Source organism: Protopterus annectens, chromosome 4.part0 (genome assembly GCF_019279795.1).
Source record: "Protopterus annectens isolate FY-2018-M chromosome 4.part0, PAN1.0, whole genome shotgun sequence".
In the NCBI taxonomy this organism is placed as follows: Eukaryota; Metazoa; Chordata; order Ceratodontiformes; family Protopteridae; genus Protopterus; species Protopterus annectens.
This window is the reverse complement of record NC_056733.1, coordinates 1,866,126,463-1,866,148,124: the sequence shown is the minus strand read 5'-3', so window position 1 is coordinate 1,866,148,124 and position 21,662 is coordinate 1,866,126,463. Positions and strand designations below refer to the sequence as shown.

The 21,662-nt window shown below is 40.5% G+C and overlaps 1 protein-coding gene across 1 annotated transcript in view; it reads right to left on the bottom strand.

The window, feature by feature from the left end:
- Nucleotides 1–21,662, bottom strand: part of DOCK2 (dedicator of cytokinesis 2) — a 4,134,711-nt gene that overhangs the window by 3,077,447 nt on the left and 1,035,602 nt on the right. The window contains exons 18-19 of the mRNA XM_044069535.1: nucleotides 17,778–17,958; nucleotides 17,582–17,679 (exon numbers count right to left, since the gene is read on the bottom strand). Of these exons, the coding sequence (XP_043925470.1) occupies nucleotides 17,582–17,679; nucleotides 17,778–17,958 (279 nt within the window). The remainder of the gene's footprint in view (nucleotides 1–17,581; nucleotides 17,680–17,777; nucleotides 17,959–21,662) is intronic.

The following is a 21,662-nucleotide window of genomic DNA, read 5'->3' as shown; positions in this document are numbered from 1 at the left end:
AGAGCCATGGCCTTAAGGCAAGCTGAATGCCAAAAAATGTATAGTCATACCCTTTGGGAAAAACAAGGTACCCACAAATTACCACATAGGTGGTAATCCATTAAGTACGGAAGAGGTAATCAGGGACCTAGGGACCCAGGTTGACAGTAACCTCTCATTTGACACTCACATTGCCAAAGTGGTTAGGAAGACCTTCTATATTGCCCACCTTATCATGACAGGTTTCACATCTAGATCAAGAGAGGTCATTGTGCCCCTGTACTCTTCTCTTATCAGGCCAATGATTGAGTACAATGCCCCATTTGGGATGTATCTCACCCGACACCTGCAGCAGTTGGAAAGACCCCAAAAGTTCCTCACAAGGAGGATAAAGGGTCTTAAACATATGTCATATGCTGCCCGACTGAAAAAACTCCAGCTCTATTCAGTCGCATACCGCCTACTCAGAGGTGATCTGTGCCTGATGTACAAGGCCATGTCCAATCCGGAATTAATGGACATGCTCCACCTCAGAAAATCCAAATCCATCAGAGTCACGAGAGCAAGAGACTTAAACCTCAACACAGAAATAAATAAGACGTGCTGGAGGGACAGATTCATAACCCACAGGCTCCCTACACTCTTGAATAGAATCCCAGTCCATGTTAGGCAGAGCCCCTCACTGATTCTATTCAAGAGAAATCTTGACGAGTGGATGGGAGATCGTAGGTTTACCCTGGGGGTCATCTCTGTGTCACTACTAGACAGAGGCACAGTAAACTAAACCCTAAAAGGGCAAAGTATTCTCATCCTAAGGGGTGATGAAAGCCACACACACTCTGGCTAGGCTTATAAATGCCCAAGGGCAGATAGCCTAGTACAAACCTATAAACCTATGAACCTATGTGTCAATAATACTCACGCACAGAGTCTTGCTAAGATCTGCTACAGCTCCTGAAAGTCATAAGACCAGGAAATACTTCCACTCTCCCTACAGGAGCTAATGAACCATACTTCTCACAGACACTGAGTCTCTAGCTTCATTCAAAACCGTAACAGAACATCTTTACGGCCTAGGCCCAATAAATTTTTATTTTCCAAAGTTAACTGGAACTCACCTTAACCTCTCCTCTTCCAGTATCCTCTGTTAACATATATATTTAATACAGTTACAATACAATCAGGACCCACTATTGGTACATTTTTAACACAAGCAGCTTTACAAACACATTTTTCAGCACAAGCATCTGTACAAATCACTTTGATATACGAATGACATATAATTCTTTAAAAATTTCCAGCTAGCTGTGCTGACATATGTTACACATCCACTGCCCTACTTCTCCTGGCATAGCTGGTAATGCCTCACATCGTCACAATATACTTACCATAACAACAGAGCCATGTAGTCTGATTTTTGTCTGGTTCAACAAACAGATTGTCAGAACCAATCAGATCTGATCTCAGCATCGATTCTGAAGCTTCTCAGATCCAGGGCTCTACTCCTCTCCTTCCCATAATTCCCTGCACTCCACCTTAGTACCTCAGATTGAGTTTGCACCATTAAAATAATCTATACCAATTACCTTCAAGACTAAGCCTAGCATACTGGTAAAAAGTAGGACTGGAAGGCAATCTGTTAAGACTGCGCACAGACAGAATGTGCACAAAACTACCTGGTCACCAGATGCTCATTTGTGTTAATTTGGAAGGGGTAGGAGGGAGGAAGGTTGAACTGGACAAAAATTCAGATAGCATGGATCTTTCATTATGGGAAGTACATAACTTTTGTATCCATTGTTGTCCATTTTTATCCAATTCAACACATAGGACAGATTCCCAAACTGTTTTACCTGGGTAGTAGCAGTAGCAGGTATCCTTCAATCCCAAAGGATCATGTGTTTGCACCTCTACTGGACTGATTCGAGCAGCATCTTCTGTGGTTGTGCAATCCAGTCTGGGAGTGACACTCCTGTCCACTCTCTGGGCAACAGTAGGCAGATGTTGGTCTGGTATCATGGGGGTCTTCCAGTGGGCTCTCTCATCCTCTGCTCTCCTTGTCAAGGTAGTTTCATACAAGTCAGAGCTTCCTTCACTTCCTGTTTCCAGGCAATCTTGTCTAAGGCGAGAGAATACCAGTTGCTCACACTGATGGAGAGAGCACTGAGGTCATGTTTGCATATGTCCTTGGTGCTGCAATTTTGGTCACCCTTTCAGCTTCTTTCTGGACTCCAGCTGTCCAAAAAAGGAGGTATTTTTGGTATTCAGCCAGCTGTCATGCATGAGACATTCCCCAACCAATGCATATGTCTAAGTTTCAGGAGAGTGAACATGGAGGTGGTGCCCATTCTCTCAAGCACTGTGCTGTTGGGGAACTTGCCCTACCATGAGATATAAAGCATGTGCCTAAGGCAGTACATATGGAATACATTGAGCTCCTGCTCCTGTTTTGAGTGCACAGTCCATATATCACTAGCATACAGTAATGTGCTCAAAATACAGGCTGTGTAAACCAGCACCTTGGTGTGCACAGCGAGCGTATTATTACCCAATACTCTTTTTATCAATGCCTGGAAAACATTGTGGCAGCTTTTCCAATGTGCTGGTTGATCTTGCTATCAAGCCACACATTGTCAGAAATTGTACACCCTCCAGCTCACAGTCACTCACCATGACTGATGGCTCACTGTCCACATTTTTGGCCCATCACCTGGGTCTTCTTTGAACTGATTGTGAAGCCAAATTCCATACATGCATCTGTAAAGTGAGTCATGAGATACTGAAGTTCTTGCTGAGTGTGAGCCACAGTAGCTGCATCATCAGTGGACAGGAACTTCCTAAGACACTTCCTAAGCACCCTGGCCTTTGATCTAAGTCTCAACAATTTGAAGAGGTTGCCATCCATTCTGGTTCAGAGAAAGGTATCCTCTGTAGCAATTTCAAAACAAATGTCAACAGAAATGAAAAGAAGATGCCAAACAATGTTGGAGCTAGTACACACACCCCTGCTTTACTCCACTGAGAATCTCGGAAGTTCAGCTGTAGATTCATCGTACATGAAGGTCCCCTTCATGCCTTCATGGAAGGCCCTGATAATGCTAAGCAGTATTGGAGGACATCCGATATTTGCCAAAATTGCAAACAGACTTTTATTACTGATGAAGTTGAATGCCTTGGTCAGATCAATGAAGGCAGTATACAGAGGTTTGTTCTGCTCCCTGCACTTTTCTTGTAGTTGCCTAACAAAGAAAACCATGTCTACAGTAGACCGCCTAGTTCTGAACCCACACTGAGACTATGGGTAAACTCTCTCTCTGCAAGAATGTATATCCTCTTCCGGACAACACTTTCAAATGGCTTCTCCATGGTACAGAGACAAGAGATGCCACAAGAGTTGTTACAATCTCTTTTGCCACCTTTATTCTGATAGATAGTAACTATGTTAGCATCCCTCATATGTTGCAGTACACTACCATCTCTCCAGCACTGGCAACATATTGCATGCTTAGGGTACCACTAGCACATTTAAGGATTTCTGATGGAATACCATCTTTCCCAGGGGCTTTTCCTTGACAGAGTGATTTTAGTGTATCATTGGTGGGTGGTATCAAGGAAGGACATTCCTAAGAATGGTGGAACCAAAAGGAAGAATGTGATCTGGACTGTGCATTCAGTTTGTAATGAGACACAAAACTGTGAATTGTTGACCAAGTTGCTGCAGCACAAATGTCATCAATAGGTAGTCTGCTAGTAAAGGCTGTTGATGTGGCCACTGCCCTTGTGGAGTGAACTTTAGGTTTAGAATGTATGGACAAGCCATTTTTATTGTAGCCAAAAGAAAGGCAGTCTGACAACCATCTGGAAAGAGTAATCTCAGCAAATGCTTTGCCTAATCTAGGTCTTGAGAAAGCAAAAAGAATTGATCAGACTTTCTGAAATGTTCGGTCCTATGAAAATAGAACCTAAGTTGATGACCAATGTCCAGCAAATGTAAAACATATTCGTCACTGTTTGAGAATTGGAGAAAAAGACTGGCAGATTTATTGACTGAATTAAGTTAACCTTGGATGCCATCTTAGGAAGGAATGATGCATTAGTTCTTTATGGAATACCAGATAGGGAGATTTGCAGGAAAAGTGCATGAAGTTCTGAAATCTGTCTAGCTGATGTAACTGTCACTAGAAAAAAAAAATTATTTTCAAGAGAAAAACTTCAAACCAACTGATACTGCTGGTTGAAAAGGAGTTGAGTTAATGCCTGTAGCATGATAGCAATTTCCCATGGAGGTACTGTATCTCTGATAAGTGGTCATAGAAGAAAAGTTCCTTTCAAAAAAACTTTAGAGACTCTTAAAGAAGTTTTAGAATTTGTCATTTTGCCCTATGTGTAAATTTGAGATTGTTGCCATTTGCACTTTAGTAGCAGAGTAACTAGAACCACTGTTGAAAAGTTCAGAAAAGAACTCTATTATGGAAGAACATAGCCAAAATGGAAAATCTTTTCCATTTGCTATGGTATATCTTCTTAGTGGATTGTGGTTTTTGAGAGGCTGATACGAGCTGAATAACTGAAGTTGGAAGCCTGGCATTTCTGTTAAGGTTAGAACTGGAGCTACCAAGTAGATAATTTCATGGATCTCTCATCCAGACGAGGCAATCTGCATTGGTGTGTTAACAGGTTTGAATACTGATCCAGCATGTATGGTGGATGTACTACTAGAGGCCACAGGAAGGGAAAGCACGCTCAACAGGGCCAGAATGAGGCACTGAGGATCACTATGGTCTTGCACATTCTTGCTTTCTGGATAAATCTGTTCATTAAGTACAATGGGGGAAACACATACAGGAGACCTGGGGGATAGTTGTGGACCAGCACATCCATCAGTAACTGACCAAGTGTGGAGATCAAGGCAAATTAACTGCTGCACTTGTTTAGTTAGAACATAAAGAGATTGCAGCAAAGTTGGCCCACAGCAATGGAAACATCATAACTGTTACTACTGGATTGAAGGTCCACTCATGAGGCATTAATAAAGTTCTGCTCAATTTGTCCACTAGTACACTGGATGTCATTGATATATGTGTTGCTATCAGAAATTAATGACAAGACACTAACCATTGTCAAACTCTCATGATCTCTCAACAAAGAGGATAAAAGTGTGTTCCTTCGTGTTTGTTAATGTACCAGACTACCGCCATGTTGTCTGACTGTATGGAAATCATACCCTTAGGATGGACATCCTGGAATGCCTGCAATGCTTAGAGGACTGCCCTCATCTCCAAGATATTGGTCTGAAGATTGAACTCTGCATGTGACCAAGAACCTTGGACTGTCCACCCTTACAAATTCCTACCCCACTCTAGGAGGGAGGCGTCTGTGGTTACTATAGCCACAGGTGGATCTGGAATGGATGCCCTTCTGCCACTGATGGAAATTTTATCCACCAGGAGATGTGCTGTCCACAGATTTCAGTGATGCAAATTTTTATATGCAGCAAATGACTGTTTTGAGACCACTGTACAGCTAGAGTCCATTGAAGTATTCTCATGTAAAATCTGGCTAGTGGAACCATTAAGATTGTAGAGGCCATGACACCTAGAACTTGAGGAATCATCCTTGCTGGAGGAGAAGGGTGATGGAGTACTTGCATAGCTGTGAGGTGCAGGGAGAGCACTCTGAGGTGGAGAAGGCTAGCGATCTGTAGAACTAAATTCAAATGATATCCAATAAATTTTATCTGCTGTGTCAGGATAAGATGATCTCTGGGTAGATTGATTGTGATCCCAAGATCGTGCATTAGGTCGAGCAGAAGGTCGACATGATGCAATAGCAGATTCCAGGAGGTAGCAGTTAGGAGCCAATCATCCAGATACAAGAAAACTTGGAACCCTTGCAGGCAAAGATACATTACCACAATTGCCATCATCTTGGTAAGCACCCTGGGGGCTGTGGTGAGACCGAAAGGCAGGGCTGTGAATTGATACTGACTGGCCCCCTGTCAGAAATGGAGGAATCTCCTTTATTTCTTCTTTATCTTCACATGATAGTATGCTTCCTTGAGATCTATGGAGCGCATCCAAATTGTCCTTCCTCAGCAGAGGCAAAATGGACTGAATTATGACCAGCCGGAATGTTGTCTCTTTTGCAAACTGATTTAGATTATTCAGATCTAAACTGGGTCTGAGGGCCCCTGTTTTCCTGGGTACTAAAGAGAACATGAAATAGACTTTGGACTTTTATTGGTCTTTGGTTATCGGCTGGATAACTCTTTTTCTTAACAGCTTTGAAATTTCTGCTGCTGCGAGTTTTCACTGACTGAGTGGAACATTGGGAGCTTTCTTCTTTTTTATTGGAGGAAGGGAAAGGGGAATTGAATAGCCTCTGTAAATTATGTTTAGTGCCCAAAAATCTGTTGTTATCATTTGCCAGGCCTGTAGGTTCATGGATAAGTGGCCACCAACTCTTCCAGAGGGCAGCAGTTAAGCAACCCTTCAGGAGCACTGACAGGACTTCTCAGTGAAGGGACTACAAAAGCTCTGATTGTGTGGTCTGCCTTTGCCTCTATGGTGACATCCACTGTAGTTACTTCCTCCTCTGCCATGAGAAAGTCTATCTCCAGGACTGTCGTGATAAAAACTCTGTGACTTGTAGAACCACATCTTCTTTCCAGTCCTTTCTTATCTACAAAAGGTTCTCTCTAGGGTGAAAAAATGGATTCCCACTGCAGAGAGAATTTTACTATCTTGCCTCTCCTGGTTTGTGTGCCTTTTACCTTGGGTCCAATAAGAGTGGAGCTATCAAAGGGGACACTAACGAAGGACATTTTAAAGCCTTCCAACAAATCATAAAGACGCATCCAGGCATGCAGATGCATGGTGATGTCAGTGCCTGCCACCCTAGCCATACCATCACCTGCAGTGTAAAGCTGTCTCATGACTACACTGGAAGTAGATTGGAGGGTAGACAGCTTGGATCCCATGGCCTTCTGAACATCCATAGGTAAATTACTTGAGAGAGACACTTGAAAAGCTCTTTTGTCAAGTTTCTTTGGAATCTAGTAACATAAGCCAAATAATTCAATGCTCTGAGTACAAAAGTTACTGAAGTGTATGTTCATTTCCTAAACCTGTCCATAGCCTTAGACTCCATGTTAGGGAAATGGACTGAGGAACTTTGTTCTGGCACTTTGTTTCTTAGTGGTTGCTGCTACCACCATAGTATCCATAGGTAGGCCTTTGTTCAAATGTTTCCTATCTTTTGGGGCTGCCAATTTCCTGTTGGGTGTTTTGGAAAATGATTTCAGCATGTCAGGGATCTTCCATGCCCACTGAATCATAAGGTAAATATGGGGGGGGGGGAGTCAATAGGTGGTACTATCTAGGTTCATAGGTTCATACTAGGCTATCTGCCCTAGGGCATTTATAAGCCTAGCCAGAGTGTGTGTGGCTTTCACCACCCCTTAGGAAGATGCTGAGCCAGAACAAAAGGCTTCCAGGAGCACAGACTCATCAGGTGAAGGGTTCTCAGTGGAACATCCCACCCTTTGTTTCATCATTTCAAGAATCTCACCAAAGGTGACATCTTGTGAGGAAATATCTATGGGAGCCTTCACCTTCATCCAAATCCATGTGAAAGACTCTGGAGATGAGTGTATGTGGTTCCACTTGCACATCTGTTTCTTATGAAGTAGCACCAGTGGAAGATCAGAAGGTTGCGTATCGGACTTGGAGCTAATGTAGCATGCAGTCTCTGAAGCCTGTGGTATCAACTGTCCCTGTCTCACAGACTGATGGGAAATAGAAGTAGAATCCTATTGGGGTTTATATGGAACTGAGCCTAATGGAAGTGCCTTTTCCCCCCAATATGGATAGGACACTCTCAAAGGCCAAAGCCACCATCAGTTTCAGAGGCCTCCTATTACCTGAAGATAGAAGAGATACTTTGGTACCAGTGGGTCTACACCCCAAAGTCAATTCTGGATCCAAGCTACTGACAGCCAAGGCCCCAACAGGGAGGGAGAGCACTGACAAGTTCAGTGCTGATCCATCACCTTGAACCCTGACAGCGATACTTCTGCTCCTAGTCTCGTCTGGTTCAGAACTATTGTTGAACCAGAAAGGAATGCTGTCAGAGTCGAAGTAGTTCAGACTGTCTGCTCCAACAAAGGTGCCTTGGGGCAGGTGAGATCAAAGGTAGTCGGGTCTGAAGGGTGGACCAGGATCACAAAACTAAGAGGAGGGGTAGTTAGGCCAGGACTTGGTACATTCTAAGGAGATAGCACTGAAAGAACCCCAAGCTGGATTTGCATTCTAAGGAGCTTCTACATCATCCTGCTGATGTCTTGTTTGGTTAAGCTTCTGGATGACAGGGTAGATGTAGCCACTGTAGGTGATCTCGAGTACTTATGCTCCTGAAATACAGAGGAATGTAAACTCAGGCTCACTGGATCCAGAGAGAAACAGGACAGAGAAGGAAAGGGATGGACCTGAGAGACTGTTGGTTCTGACTTTCGAGGATTTTTCTGATCTGGCCCAATCATCATTATTGGACCTAGGGAACATTTCACTGATTTTTCAGAATCTGCCTTGTTCAGCTTTTCTGACTCAGTCTTATCTTTTTCATTTTTTTTTCTTTTTTCCTCCTTTTCTTTTAGGTTGTCTTTGGGTCTACTCTTATCCTGTTTACTAGATGGAGAAATAACTGCAGAGGAGGTAGAATCAGTAGAAATATTGGACCCTGCCTGCAGAGGGAGGAGGCCCTTGACTATGACTTTCTCTCTCTTTGTCTGGAACTACAGGAGGGACAGGCTTGGCACTGAGTGTTGAGGTGGGCAGTGCCCAAACAGTACACACACGATGTATGGGGATCCGAAGAGGGAGTTTGTCTACACAGTCAGGACACTTTTTGAAACCCCATCTATCATACATGACTAAGTTGTCTAGCTTAAGAATTACAACTAACAAGAAAAAAGGCACACTGGAAAAATATCAGTCACACTACAAGGTATCATTATAGATACTGTGGTGGTGGTGCAGCGGTAGCGTTGACACCTCACAGTCAGACGTTGTCCGTTCGATTCTCAGTTAGAGCGTCTTCTGTGTAACAACATGCGTGAATGGGTGTTCCTTCGTTGAAGGTTGTGCATTAGGCCCGGCAAGCCAGTACGTAAAAATCTACTGCCAATCATTAGCGGACCGGAGTTCCGCTGTGGCAACCCCTAACCAGGAAAAAGCCGAAAGACACAAACAAACTAGAAGGTATCATTATCAATATGTATAATAAAAACGCACTCTAAGCTATGTACTAAGGCTACAATCATGAACAACACAGCAAAATGTAACGACTATATGAGGAACTACTACTACTATCCTAATTACCCTAACTACCTAAGTCTTATCTGGAAAACTAATCCTAGAAAATACACACACACTTATAATATTAAATCTAATAGCTAAAGCTGGAGTGACAAGTCTCTCAGTAGGGAGAGGAGAAGAAGTAGCTATAGCTCAAAGGATATAGCACTGGTTGAAGAACTCTTGTAGAACGCATCCAAAGTCTTCAGGCAGCAAAATAGATCTAACGTACTAAGGAGGAGTGGAGGGAATTATGGGTAAGTGCAGAGTCACATTTCTGGATCCAAGAACCTACAGAACAGGTGCTGAGGTTGGATCCAATCAGATCCAGCAACCCATGTGTTGAATCAGACAAAAATAGACAACATTGGGTCCATATTTTCTTCTTACCCATAACTACTGCCTCAAAGCTTTTTAGAGAAACACATAATCTGATATAATATTGAAACTGTGGTAATACATTGGAGCATGACATGAAAACACACTGCATAATACCACTGTGGGTAATACAGGAGAAATAACTGTGATGTGTAGCTAAATCAAAGGCTAGCATTGTCATGGTTATCATGCCAGATGGGCACAATACTTAAGATCAGCCCTTTCAGGGTATCTGTTGCTGACTCACAGCTCTGCATGAGACTCACCTACACCAACAAAGAAGCAACTTTTATAACATTTGTGTTGCTATAATTACTTGTATGTACATCTATTCATTTGGTTGTATGTGTACATATTTGTGTGTGTGTGTGTGTGTGTGTGTGTGTGTGTGTGTGTGTGTGTGTGTTTTTTTTTTTATTTGACAGTTTTCAAATGTATTTTGTGATGTGGTGAAATTCATGTTTTTAGACGTCACTGTTTTATACCACCAGGAAGATTCCTTGCTAGCATAAAACACCATCTTACTGACCCACTACACAATCGGATCAATCTTAGCCTGTCATTCCCCTACATGGAAGATGGGTGAGAGGTCTGAGAACTAGTTGCCCACATAAAACACTAATTATGGAAAAAGGTGCCATTACACTACTGATCCTGGCAACTATAGACCTATATTCATCAAAGCATTGTTAGGGCAGCACAATGACACATAGGATATCATTGTCACCTCACAGCAAGAGGTTCCCTGGTTTGATTCTTGGTTGGGATGCCTTATGTGCAAGTCTGCATGTCCTCCCTACGTTTGTATTGATTTCCTATGGGTACACATGTTTCCTTCCATATTCCAAAGGCATGTACTAGCTGTACAGGACATACAAGTGAGTGTGGTGACAACCTGACCCCATGTGGAAAAATGGAAAAAGGGGTTGTGGGTGGATGGATGGGATGGAATGGAATGCATTCTTATGAACCACATGAACATGGCAGACTAAAGTCCCTTTACCCACATCAATTTGGGTTTATTAAAGGGTAGATCCTGTCTGCTTGACCTGGCTGACTTCTCTGAAAAAGTCACTGGGCCTTGGGCGAGATAATGTCAGTGCACTCAGTTTACCTTGGCATAACTGAAGCTTTTGCCATTCCTCACTCAGGTTTAACAGATAAAATTTCAAAAACTAAATTAAATCTCTATGTTACACACTGGCTAGCAAACTGGCTCACAGATATAAGCCAGCAAACTAAAGCTGACAGTACACTCTCTTCAAAAAGGCATATTAATAGCAATTTCCCCAAGATTCGGTACTGAGGTCATTCCTATACAGTGTTTACTTGTCAGATGTTAAAGGCTTCTGGTTGATAAAGTTTCCCAATGGCTGTACGCTTGTTGCAATTAACAAATTACCTGGATACTCCGAGATTCTACAAGAAGAGCTAGCATGCACAAACAAATGGTGCCACAACTATGGTTTCAAGCTAAATGGCAACAAGTATATTTTTGTTTACTTTGGCAAACAGAAGCAACAGTGTTTCTGCCACCATAATGGTACACCCTCAAACAGACTCAGTTATGGGTGGAAATAAAGGAAATGGAGATATGGTAAAGAAGTAACAAAAATTATTTAAGGGAATTGACAAATGTTAAAATGTATTGCAAAATAGGGGGAATCTCATAGAACAAGAAAAGGAGCAATTGCAGAAAGCTAAACAGAAAAAAAGGGATTACCTCGATAATATGGACAGTGTATTGGTACTGCAGCCATGTCACCTCACAGCAAGAGGATCGCCAGTTCGATTCTCGGCTGGGGTGCCTTCTGTGCAGAGTCTGCATGTCCTCCCTGCATTTGTGTGGGTTTCATCTGGGTGCTCCAGTTTCCTCCCATGTTACAAAGACATGCATCTGCAGCGTTTCTCGCTCCTGGGGCCTCTGCTGAAAATTGGCTTCGTCCCAAGTTGGACTTTCCCAGTAAACAAACGTTAAACAAATAAACAAATGAATATGCATGACTTCAGAAAGATTGCCGTTAAGCAATTGCATTTTGATAATAACTCTACAGCACAAACTCTTTTAGAGCAACAGGAAATGGAAAGCGCTGTCACTTTAGCTTAGGGAGCCTATAAAAAGGAAGCTTAACTAGAGATCCTATAGAAGCATTAGAAATATTTCAGAAATTTTATGAAAGTCTGTATAAAGCAGAGAAATATGGAAATCAATAAAAGGTACAAATGGAAATGTTTATGCAAGAATTAAATATGCCTTTCCCAGGAACAGATGGCATTCCTGTGGAAGTTTTAAAGCTAGGAGGCAAAAAAACTGATAAAGATCTGTAAGGTTTTGTTTAACAGTATTTTAAGAGGTGGAGAAGTACCAGCATCCTGGAAGAAAGCTGTGGTAGCTGTAATACCTAAAGAGGGTAGAGATCCATCGGATCCAGCTTCATACAGGCCCATTTCAATATTAAACCATGATTATAAAGTGTTTATGTCTAAAATAGCTAAAAGAATGGCAAAAGTGATACCAAAATTGATAGATATTGATCAGTGTGGTTTTGTGGAGGGGAGGCAAACATTTGACAACATTAACAGAACATTGATGATCCAGGAGGAAGCAGAATGTAAGAAAGTACCACTTTTATTGCTGGGTCTTGATGCAGAGAATGCATTTAACACAGCAGACTGGGATTTCATGAGCTGGGCAATGGAAGCATTTGCTGTCCCTGATACAATTATAAGGTTGATTAGAAGAATATACGAGGGATCAGAGGTGAAAATTAAAGTGGGTGGGTTCCTCTCTGATAATGTTTGCTTGAGTAGAGGAACAAGGCAGGGGTGTCTACCTTCCCTTTTGTTGTTTGCATTATATTTAGAACCACTGGCAAAGAAAATAAGGGACTCAGAAATTCAAGGATATAATTGGTATGGTAGGTGAAGAAAAGATGGCTCTAGTTGCAGATGATATTTTATACATGACAAAACCAGAAAGGGATATTACAGTGTTGTTGTACATTTTAAGACCATTTCAAATCTTCTCATAGGTTCATAGGTAGGTACTAGGCTATCGACCCAAGGGCCTATGTAAGCCTAGCCAGCAAGGTTCCATAGTTTACGCCACCCAAGAAAGTTATTTTCCTATGCCACTGTCCAGCATTGAGACAGAAGTGATCCCTGGGGTGTATTTCCTATTTCCCATCCACTCATCAAGATTTTTCTTGAAGAGTGCTAATGAAGAACTTTGCTTGACATAGATGGGTAGCTTGTTCCAGAGTATAGGAAGTCTCTGGGACAGGAATCTATCCCTCCAGCATGTCCTGTTTATTGTGGTGACAAGGTTTACATCCCTAGAACGTGTAGCTTAGAGGGATTGGGATTTCTTTAGGTGTAGCATGTCCAACAGCTCTGGGTCTGACATAGCTTTATATGTTAGACAGAGATCACCTCGGAGTAGGCAATATGCTATGGAGTAAAGCTGGAGTTTTTTGAGGCTGTCAGTGTAGGGCATTTGTTTGAGGCCAGTAATCCTCTTTGTGATGTACTTCTGTGGCCTTTCCAGCTGCTGCAGATGTCTTGTGAGGTACATTCCAAAAGGGGCATTGTACTCTATAATGGGTCTAATGAGTGAAGAGTAGAGGGGGACAATGACCTCTTTTTTTCCTGGATGAGAACCCTTTTATGATGAAGTGTACCATGTAGAAGGACTTCCTGACTACTGTGACAATGTGACTATCAAAGGAGAGACTACTGTCCACCTGAGTCCCAAGGTCTCTTATCACGCATTCGGTGTTAAGTAGATTGCTACCTATGTGGTAGTTCATGGGTACAGAGTTTTTACCAAAGGGGATGACACTGCACTTTTTGGCACTGAGCTTGAGGCCATGGCTCTGACACCAGGCATCTGTCTCAGTGAGGCCCTTCTGTAGGATGTCCACATCATTTGGGGACTTGACTATGGCTCCTAGTTTGCAGTCATCTGTGAACTTCGTTAGCCAGAGGCCTTCTGTGTTAGCCTGTACTTCAGAGAAGTAGATACCAAACAGGAGAGGTCCCCGGACGGAACCCTGTGGTACTCCACTTGTCACTGCTTTGAGGTCAGATTTGGAGTCTGCAACTTTTACAGTGTGGGTTCTGTCAGTGAGCCAGTTGGCAACCCATCTTGTGATGTAGGGTTTTATACATAGTTTAGTGAGTTTAGCTATAATTCCAGAATGGGGGATGGTGTCGAAAGCCTTGGCGAGGTCAAGATAGGCTGTGTGAACCACCTTACCCTCATCCACGGCTTTGGTGACTGCCTCAAAGAAGTCGATCAGGTTCAAGAGGCATGATCTGCCTTTCACAAACCCGAACTGGGTGGGAACCAGAGTTTGGAGGTTACTAATGTCTTTGTTTATGAGTTCCATGATGATACGTTCCATGGCCTTGCAGACCAGGCTCGTCAGGCTAAAAGGTCGATAGTTCCTGGGATCAGTGGTGGCTCCCCCTTTGTGGAGTGGGATAACTGTTGCTGTGTGCCATTCAGTGGGCACAAAACCTGATGCAAGGCTATTATTGGACATGGTGAATAGCAGTAAATTATGTAACCTCACATGAATGGGTCCAACAACATCCATATTTATGGGGATGTGATAAAATGAAGTATTTAGTAGATTGGATTAGAAATAACTCCATTGTGGCATCTAAGGAAGAGACAGAAGATAATACAAACATTGAGAAACTGGAAGCTTTGTTATATGGATATGGACAGTAAGATCCAAGCAGTTAAAATGCTTTAGTCCATTTAGCTTTATACACAGGTCAGACATAGTTTGTCAACCAGAGGAAAAGTTGTGGATAGTAATTGGGAAGAAGGCAAGGGTCAAGCTGATTCTTCTAACAGAACAAAGTGGACTAGCATTACACAATTTTAGGGGGTATTTTAGAGCAACACAATCAAGGCTCTTATACATAGCAAAATCAGAAAACTAAATTCATAGTGGAAGGGGGTGGTGATGATGATAAGAGGGGAATCTTAACAAACAAGGAGAGACTGGAATTTTGGAGGCAGACTCAAGAAGAATGATAGTAATCATACAGAATATTATATTCACAAAGTAACAGGGAGTTTTTGAAGAACTAAACCAGCACAGGAATGGGGAAAAGAGATTCTGCCGATAGGGATGTCTGCAGTTAGGGATACAGAAAATAGGTAAGAGGGGGCTGGAATTTACTGATGAAAACTGGCAAAGGATCCAAGATATTGGGAGCAAATGACTAGAAATGGAAAGCTAATAGAATGGGAAGAGGACAAGAATTAATTTGGACTGCAGGTTAGAGATTGCCTTCCCTATCAAAGATTGATATCATAGTATAGGCAAAGAGAAAAAAATGGCGTAGTCCTAAACGAAAGACTAGCACTGGTAGAATTTTTAACAGAATGTAGAACAGAAGATGCCATTAAAAAAGGAATAAATAGCATTGCATATAAAATATTGCATAACTATAAGAATCAATCGCAGGAGCTTAGAAAGGATTGGGAAGAGAGATTGGATAAGCAATTCACAAACAGACAACAGGGATATATATATATATATATATATATATATATATCTATATATATATATATATATATATATATATATATATATGTATATCTTCCAAATATGCAACAAAGTCTAGAAGATTTTGGATCTTTGCCTGAAAGTGTTTACATAGGTATTTTTATACCCTAAGTAGACTCCAAAGAATTTTTCCTCAGGTGGATTGCAAATGTTGGAGGTTATAGTAACAAGAGATAAAACAACTGGAATTGGGATCTTTAGAAAAGGGAAAGAGCAAACTACACAGGAAAAAATGGGAACTGTGGGAACAATATATACAGAGAAGGAACAAGGTTTTACAAGAAGGAAGAATTTGAATGTGCTATATAATGCCTAACTGACAATGACTGGATAGATTATAAGTAATGTATAATGTCTGCAACTACAGTTGTCTCAGTGGTGCCTGTGATGCATAATGTTTGCAACTAAAGTTGTGTCAATGTTGTTTTGTTTTTCATGTATATAAATGTAAGGCTGTCTATGTCAAACGTCATAATTAATAAAGATGTTTTTGTTTAAAAAAAAAACAGAATCAGTTATCAGGGACCCTAAGGCACATTTGCTGACACAGAGCTCTCTTTTGACTACCATGTAGTCAGAGTTGTTAGTTCTCATCATTTTGTATACCCCAGCAGATTACAAAGGGTATTTCCTCCAGGTCAAAGGATGTTCTACTCCTCCCTTATTAGGCTCATAATTGAATACAATGCTCCATTTGGAAATTGTCAATCCCAATACATGATGTAAATTGAAAAGGCACCAACATATTCTCAAAGAATATCAATGGTCTGAGCTCCATTACATATGCAGGACATCTTACAGCTCTGTCCTTCTTCTCTGTCTCATACATCTCGTTAAGGGTGATCTCTGTCTCATCAACAAGGCCTCAAATGACTGTCTTGAGTGACCTCCTTCATATTTGCAAAACTACAACCAAAGACCTTAACATTCACTATGACATAAACCAGGCCTGCTGTTTCGTATGTATAAGAGGCAAATGCAGGAGCAGGGCTGTAAAATCAGGAACAGTTTGAGAGTGATGGGGTGAGTCCTTGTGTATGTTGTGGGGTGCTTGAGGGCAAAGCTGTGAGGAACACTGGACAACACCAGGGTGAATTTTAAACCACTACTTGGACTCAGTTAAAGAATTAATAGAGCAACAGGTATAGTATCACGATGCACTTTACAAACCATATCTGTCATTACTGGCTGACAGTAAGGATCTGTGATGTATGAGGACAGGGACAAAAGTAAGAAAAGACATATGTCAGCTAAGGGACAAGTAAAATGTGTGTTTGGCTCTGTGTATAGGAGAGTAAATGAGAGGGTGGTACCTTTGCCAATGAAATGCATAAGCCATTAGAGCTAATTACTGCTGATTTGCACTCACAAGCATGCAAATTAACCGATAATTAGGTCTTTCCTCATTGTGGCTACCACGTCTCTGAATTTATTTTTCCACATCACAGAAACAGTCCTTTTTGACTACAACTCTTAATTCTGACAGTGAGGTTCTTTTGAATCCTTGGGCATGTTTAATGCATTTTAAATTGTTTTTCTTTTTTTACTTACAGCTGGAAACCCCCAAAATAAATTAGCACTGTTCCCATTTTCCCAGTGGCAGTCTGTATCTAAAATAGGCATAAAAAGCATAAAATATGCCTTTGCCTAATTAGTGAAAGAAAACTGTATAATTCTCTTTCATAAGTGCAGTAAGACATGATGGAGAGTGCATGGTAAAGATATCATTGTAGTTATTTTATATAATGTAAAGATATCATTGTACTCTCAGAAGATATAAGTTAATTAACCATCAGGTTCATGTCCTACAACACCCCAGAATGTGTAGTAATATATATATATATATATATATATATATATATATATACACAATAGACACACACACACACACACACACACACACACACACACACACACACACACACACACACACACACACACTCCCTCTCTCTCACATTATTTTACAGCATCATGTACATCATACACAACTGAATGGTTTATAAAATACCAGCTGTGTGAGCATATGGCCAACAGCAGCAAACATATTACAGACAAGACTTCTGTAGCCTTACCCAATTCAGTACACAAATGTTAATAAAAATGAATCTCAGTCCTTGGAAAAAATATGCATGACTTTGCATATACATTTGAAAATTAGAAATAATAAACTGGTTTAATAAATGCACTTACATAGGTGTAATATTTCAGCAGCATTAAATAATAATTACTATTTTATTATTATCACAGTGAGCTAATATAGAATATTTGCCATGATATGCCTACCTTAACAACCTCTTCCCCATCTACAATCTTTAGTTTTTCCAGATTTTCTTGCAAATATTCTGGTTTTGTGCGCCATTTCAGTAATCCTAGAAGACCCACTATGGTATCAAAAACAGACAAGAAATGTAAAATGTTACTTTTAATCTTCCCAAATATATATTTTTTGAGATATCTACTTTTAGCCTTCAAAACATACCATTTTGAGTAAGTTTGGTAGAACAAACCAGAGTGTAAATAGTAAAAGAATCCCGAGAAACAGACAACCCTCCAATGCTGTTGTTGCTCCGACTCAGTGTGGCGCCTTTATTATCTACCTGCTGCCTTAAAGAAGGCAACTGCATATAGGTTTGTGACTCTTCCATTTTCTTGCTGTCACCCTGTGAAAATGTAATCAAAGTTATAATTTTTATTTAAATTGCACGCAAAACAAGTAAAACAAAATAAAATAAAATATTTACACAAATATTTTTAGCTTTAGCACATTACATCCTGAACAATTAATTCCAGAATGCACAATATGAAAAGCACTTTCTGAGTTGTCAAAGGTTATCAAATGACATTCATATCTCATGTAAATTCATTTTAATCGCAGATACCTCATTTGAGATTCAAGTTATTTCTATAGTAACTGAGTGCCTTTTTGTTTTTTATTCAATAAGTATCATAAGTGTTCCAATGTTCTTCTATTGTAGTTAAGGTGAATACAAGACACAATCAAGACAGTTACCATCAGTAATCACATAACTGTACTAAAAGTAGTCAAAATTCAAATGAAGAAATCACACAAGACTCAACATGTCAAAAACTCAAGATACTTAAATAAATCTCGGCAAACTGAATGTTAATAGGACATATTTTAGGTCACTTTCTGTACTCCCCATAAGGGGTCCTGCTTCGATCGCACTACTTACTGTTATATTCTAGGTCTGACGTTACAGTAAGTTTCCCTTCACATGCTTGAGGTGAAACTGCTTGAGTGTCACAACTCCACAGAAAAAAGAGATGACCAGCATAATGCCAAATGCTTTTTAACACAGAAAATCACTGCTGGTGAAGTTTCTAATTTTGTGCCGGCAATGATTCACTTTTTAGGGAGATGTCGCCTTTCTTTGAGCTGGTGCAACCATGGAATTGGTACATACAAAGCTGGGAGTTGTGTAGGGCTTGCCCTCAGATTTGTGGGGTGCATGAGGGCTTGTCCCCATGCAAAAAACAAGAAAAAAAGGAGTTTTTCAACTTTTACTATTTTGGGCAATTTTTTTCATTCTTTTCGAATGTTCAAAATCAGGAAGTCGGAGTTTCATAGTAAAACAGTTACAATGCCTGGGCAAAGGGGTACATTACAACAGTAAAAAGCAAAGTATGCTCCATTACCCTAAGATACTGGGACCTTGGAAGAGTTTCTATCACTTCATTTGATAGGGATATCCACTTAGACCACCTGTTTTTGCGCATTTTTTGTTAACGTTTTCTGTTTGTTGCAGGACCAGTGTTAGAATTTTGGGTGCCCTCAGCAAGTGAAAAGTTGAAGCCTCCTGAACACTAACATTCTAAGTATCGCCTCCTCTGCTGACACCTCTGCTAAGCGACATTTTAGTTCCTGCTAGAAAGCTTGAGGAGTACTAAACACAGACTGAACTGTAGTTACAATGCTCTTACATTATGACAGGCCTGTATCTGTGGCTCATCCCACAGAGTGACATACACAGTAACTGGCATTTAGTTGTAGTGATATTGCATTACAACAAGCCTATGTACAGGGCCAGCCTTGGGTGAAATGGTGCCTTAGGTGAGGGACTCCAAGTCACCGCCCCACTGCTTCTCCCCCTTGTAAACATCCCCTAGTACCCCCTTCCATTTCTTCCTATCATTGCCTCCCACTACTATACAGATCACTTTTTTCTTACTTTTCTCATATTTTTTCTAAACTTTTTTTTCCAGAAGTCCTGTTTTTCCTAGATGGATTTGAGATACATTTTACTGCTTTTTTAAAAAAATCTTTTCATCTAGTGATGAAGAGAACACAAATCATGGCTAGGGAAAGAAATTTAGCCTTACTGTTGGACTTTTGCCTTACATTTTTTCAACACATCTTAACTGACTGAGACTGCACAGTAATAGATGTCAGGAAATAACTAAATTAATGGGGTCCATCAGACACCCATAGTCATGCATACCTGTCTCAACTGTCCAGATTTTTGCACAATGTCCATATTATTTGCGTCTCGTATTGGTTCAGATTAGTAAGGTTTGACTCTAGTAGTTCTCATGTCCAAAACATTTGACACACCTCTCTGTACCATATCTCCTATTTATTAACTCCATACCAGTGGTACATATCTGTTCTTGGAAATCTATGTTACTAATATTGAGCCTAGAAATCAGTTCTATAGGGCTTCCTTACTATTCTGAACCAATGCAAGACACAAATAATTCCTATAACAGGCGGAGTAACAAACTAAGGATGTCTTTCTCATATTCGAGTAATATTAACCAGTACATTGGTATCATTAAGAAAAATTGGAACATACTGACAACGAATGAACAAGTTAACAGATTTATAGATTCTGTTCCACAATTTGTTTTCAGAAATAAAAAGTCACTTAGGAGACGTTTGTGTATTCCAAGGGACAATAATAAACCTGCTATACAAGGAAATACTATGCCTTGTAGGAAATGTTCTTTTTGTTCATACATTAATAATAGCACCAGTTTTCTGCACCTAGACACAGGTGAATTGTTCAAATTTAATATCAGGGCCATTTGCACTAGCATGCATGTGGTGTATTTGGCTGTGTGCAAAGTCTGCACCAAATTTTATTCGGAAAAACTGACAGAATGTTGAAAGACAGGATCAGGGAACATTTATGCCATGTAGGTAAGAGGAGTATGTTTAATGCTCTGGCAAAACATGTTGCTAACACTGATGTTACGCATTGTTTCAGTTTTATGGTTATAGGAATGAACTTTGAAAATAAAACAAGAGGAGACACTAGGTTGAAAACAGAAGAAATTGAAGCTCAGTGGATTATAAGACTGAGGGCTAATGCTGGCCGTGGACTAAATGACTGCATACCTTTGAGACCTACCTTGAAATCTAGACCATTATGTAAGAAATAACTAGGTAGGATATATTTTTAATATTATTCTTGTGGCTGTGTTTAGTAGATTTTATATAAATATAGATATATGTACTGTATTTCTGTGAAGATAACACATACATATTTTTTATATATGTTATGTTCCTTTAAGTCTGTAAAGTATTCTGTCATGTGATTTTAATTTTGTATTTAAACTGTTGTGGTTTTATGTGTTTGATATTACACCTGATGAAGCTACTGGTGAAAGCGCTTGTTTTTGATTAAATCTACTCTTTTTGAACCTGGAGCCTTGCCTATGCTGGTTTTGTGCTGTTTCTCCCACATGTTCAATGGACTTTGTAAACCAACGTGTACGTAGCTCACTATCTTGTGCCACCAATATTAACCTTTCATCTCTTGGTTTGAATTCACCTTTCCTTAACCATTCCAGCATTTGTTTCTGATCAACATGAGGTTCTTCCAGAAGTTTTCTATACTTGCAACTATATTTATGCATTTTCCACATTTCTTGCCTTTTCATCTAATCCTTCACCTTATATTCTTTCTTTTGTTTTTTGGCACTTTCAGTTGCTACCTGATTTTTATTTACTTCTGGTTTGATTTCCATTCCTGCTTGACGCCAATATGCTTCTGCTAAGTTAAGGAAGGAAGTGACCGATACCTTTCAACAATGAGATCCTTTTGATGCTTTGTAAGCTCTCTGCAAACCATGGCTTTGTGTAGAGGTAAATGTCAGGAAAATCCTACTAGGACAGCTGAACTTTATTTGGGGTTAATCGGAGTCTCTTTAATTGATGGCAGGTGTGTACCCAAGAAGACTGAATGTTGTTTGTCTTTTCGGCTTTTCCCGGTTAGGAGTCGCCACAGCGCAACTCCGGTCTGCTAATGATTGGCAGTAGATTTTCATGGTGCCGAGTTGCCAGCCCAATGCCCAACCTTCAACGAAGGCACGCCCATTCACGCATGTCTTTCCGAGGCCA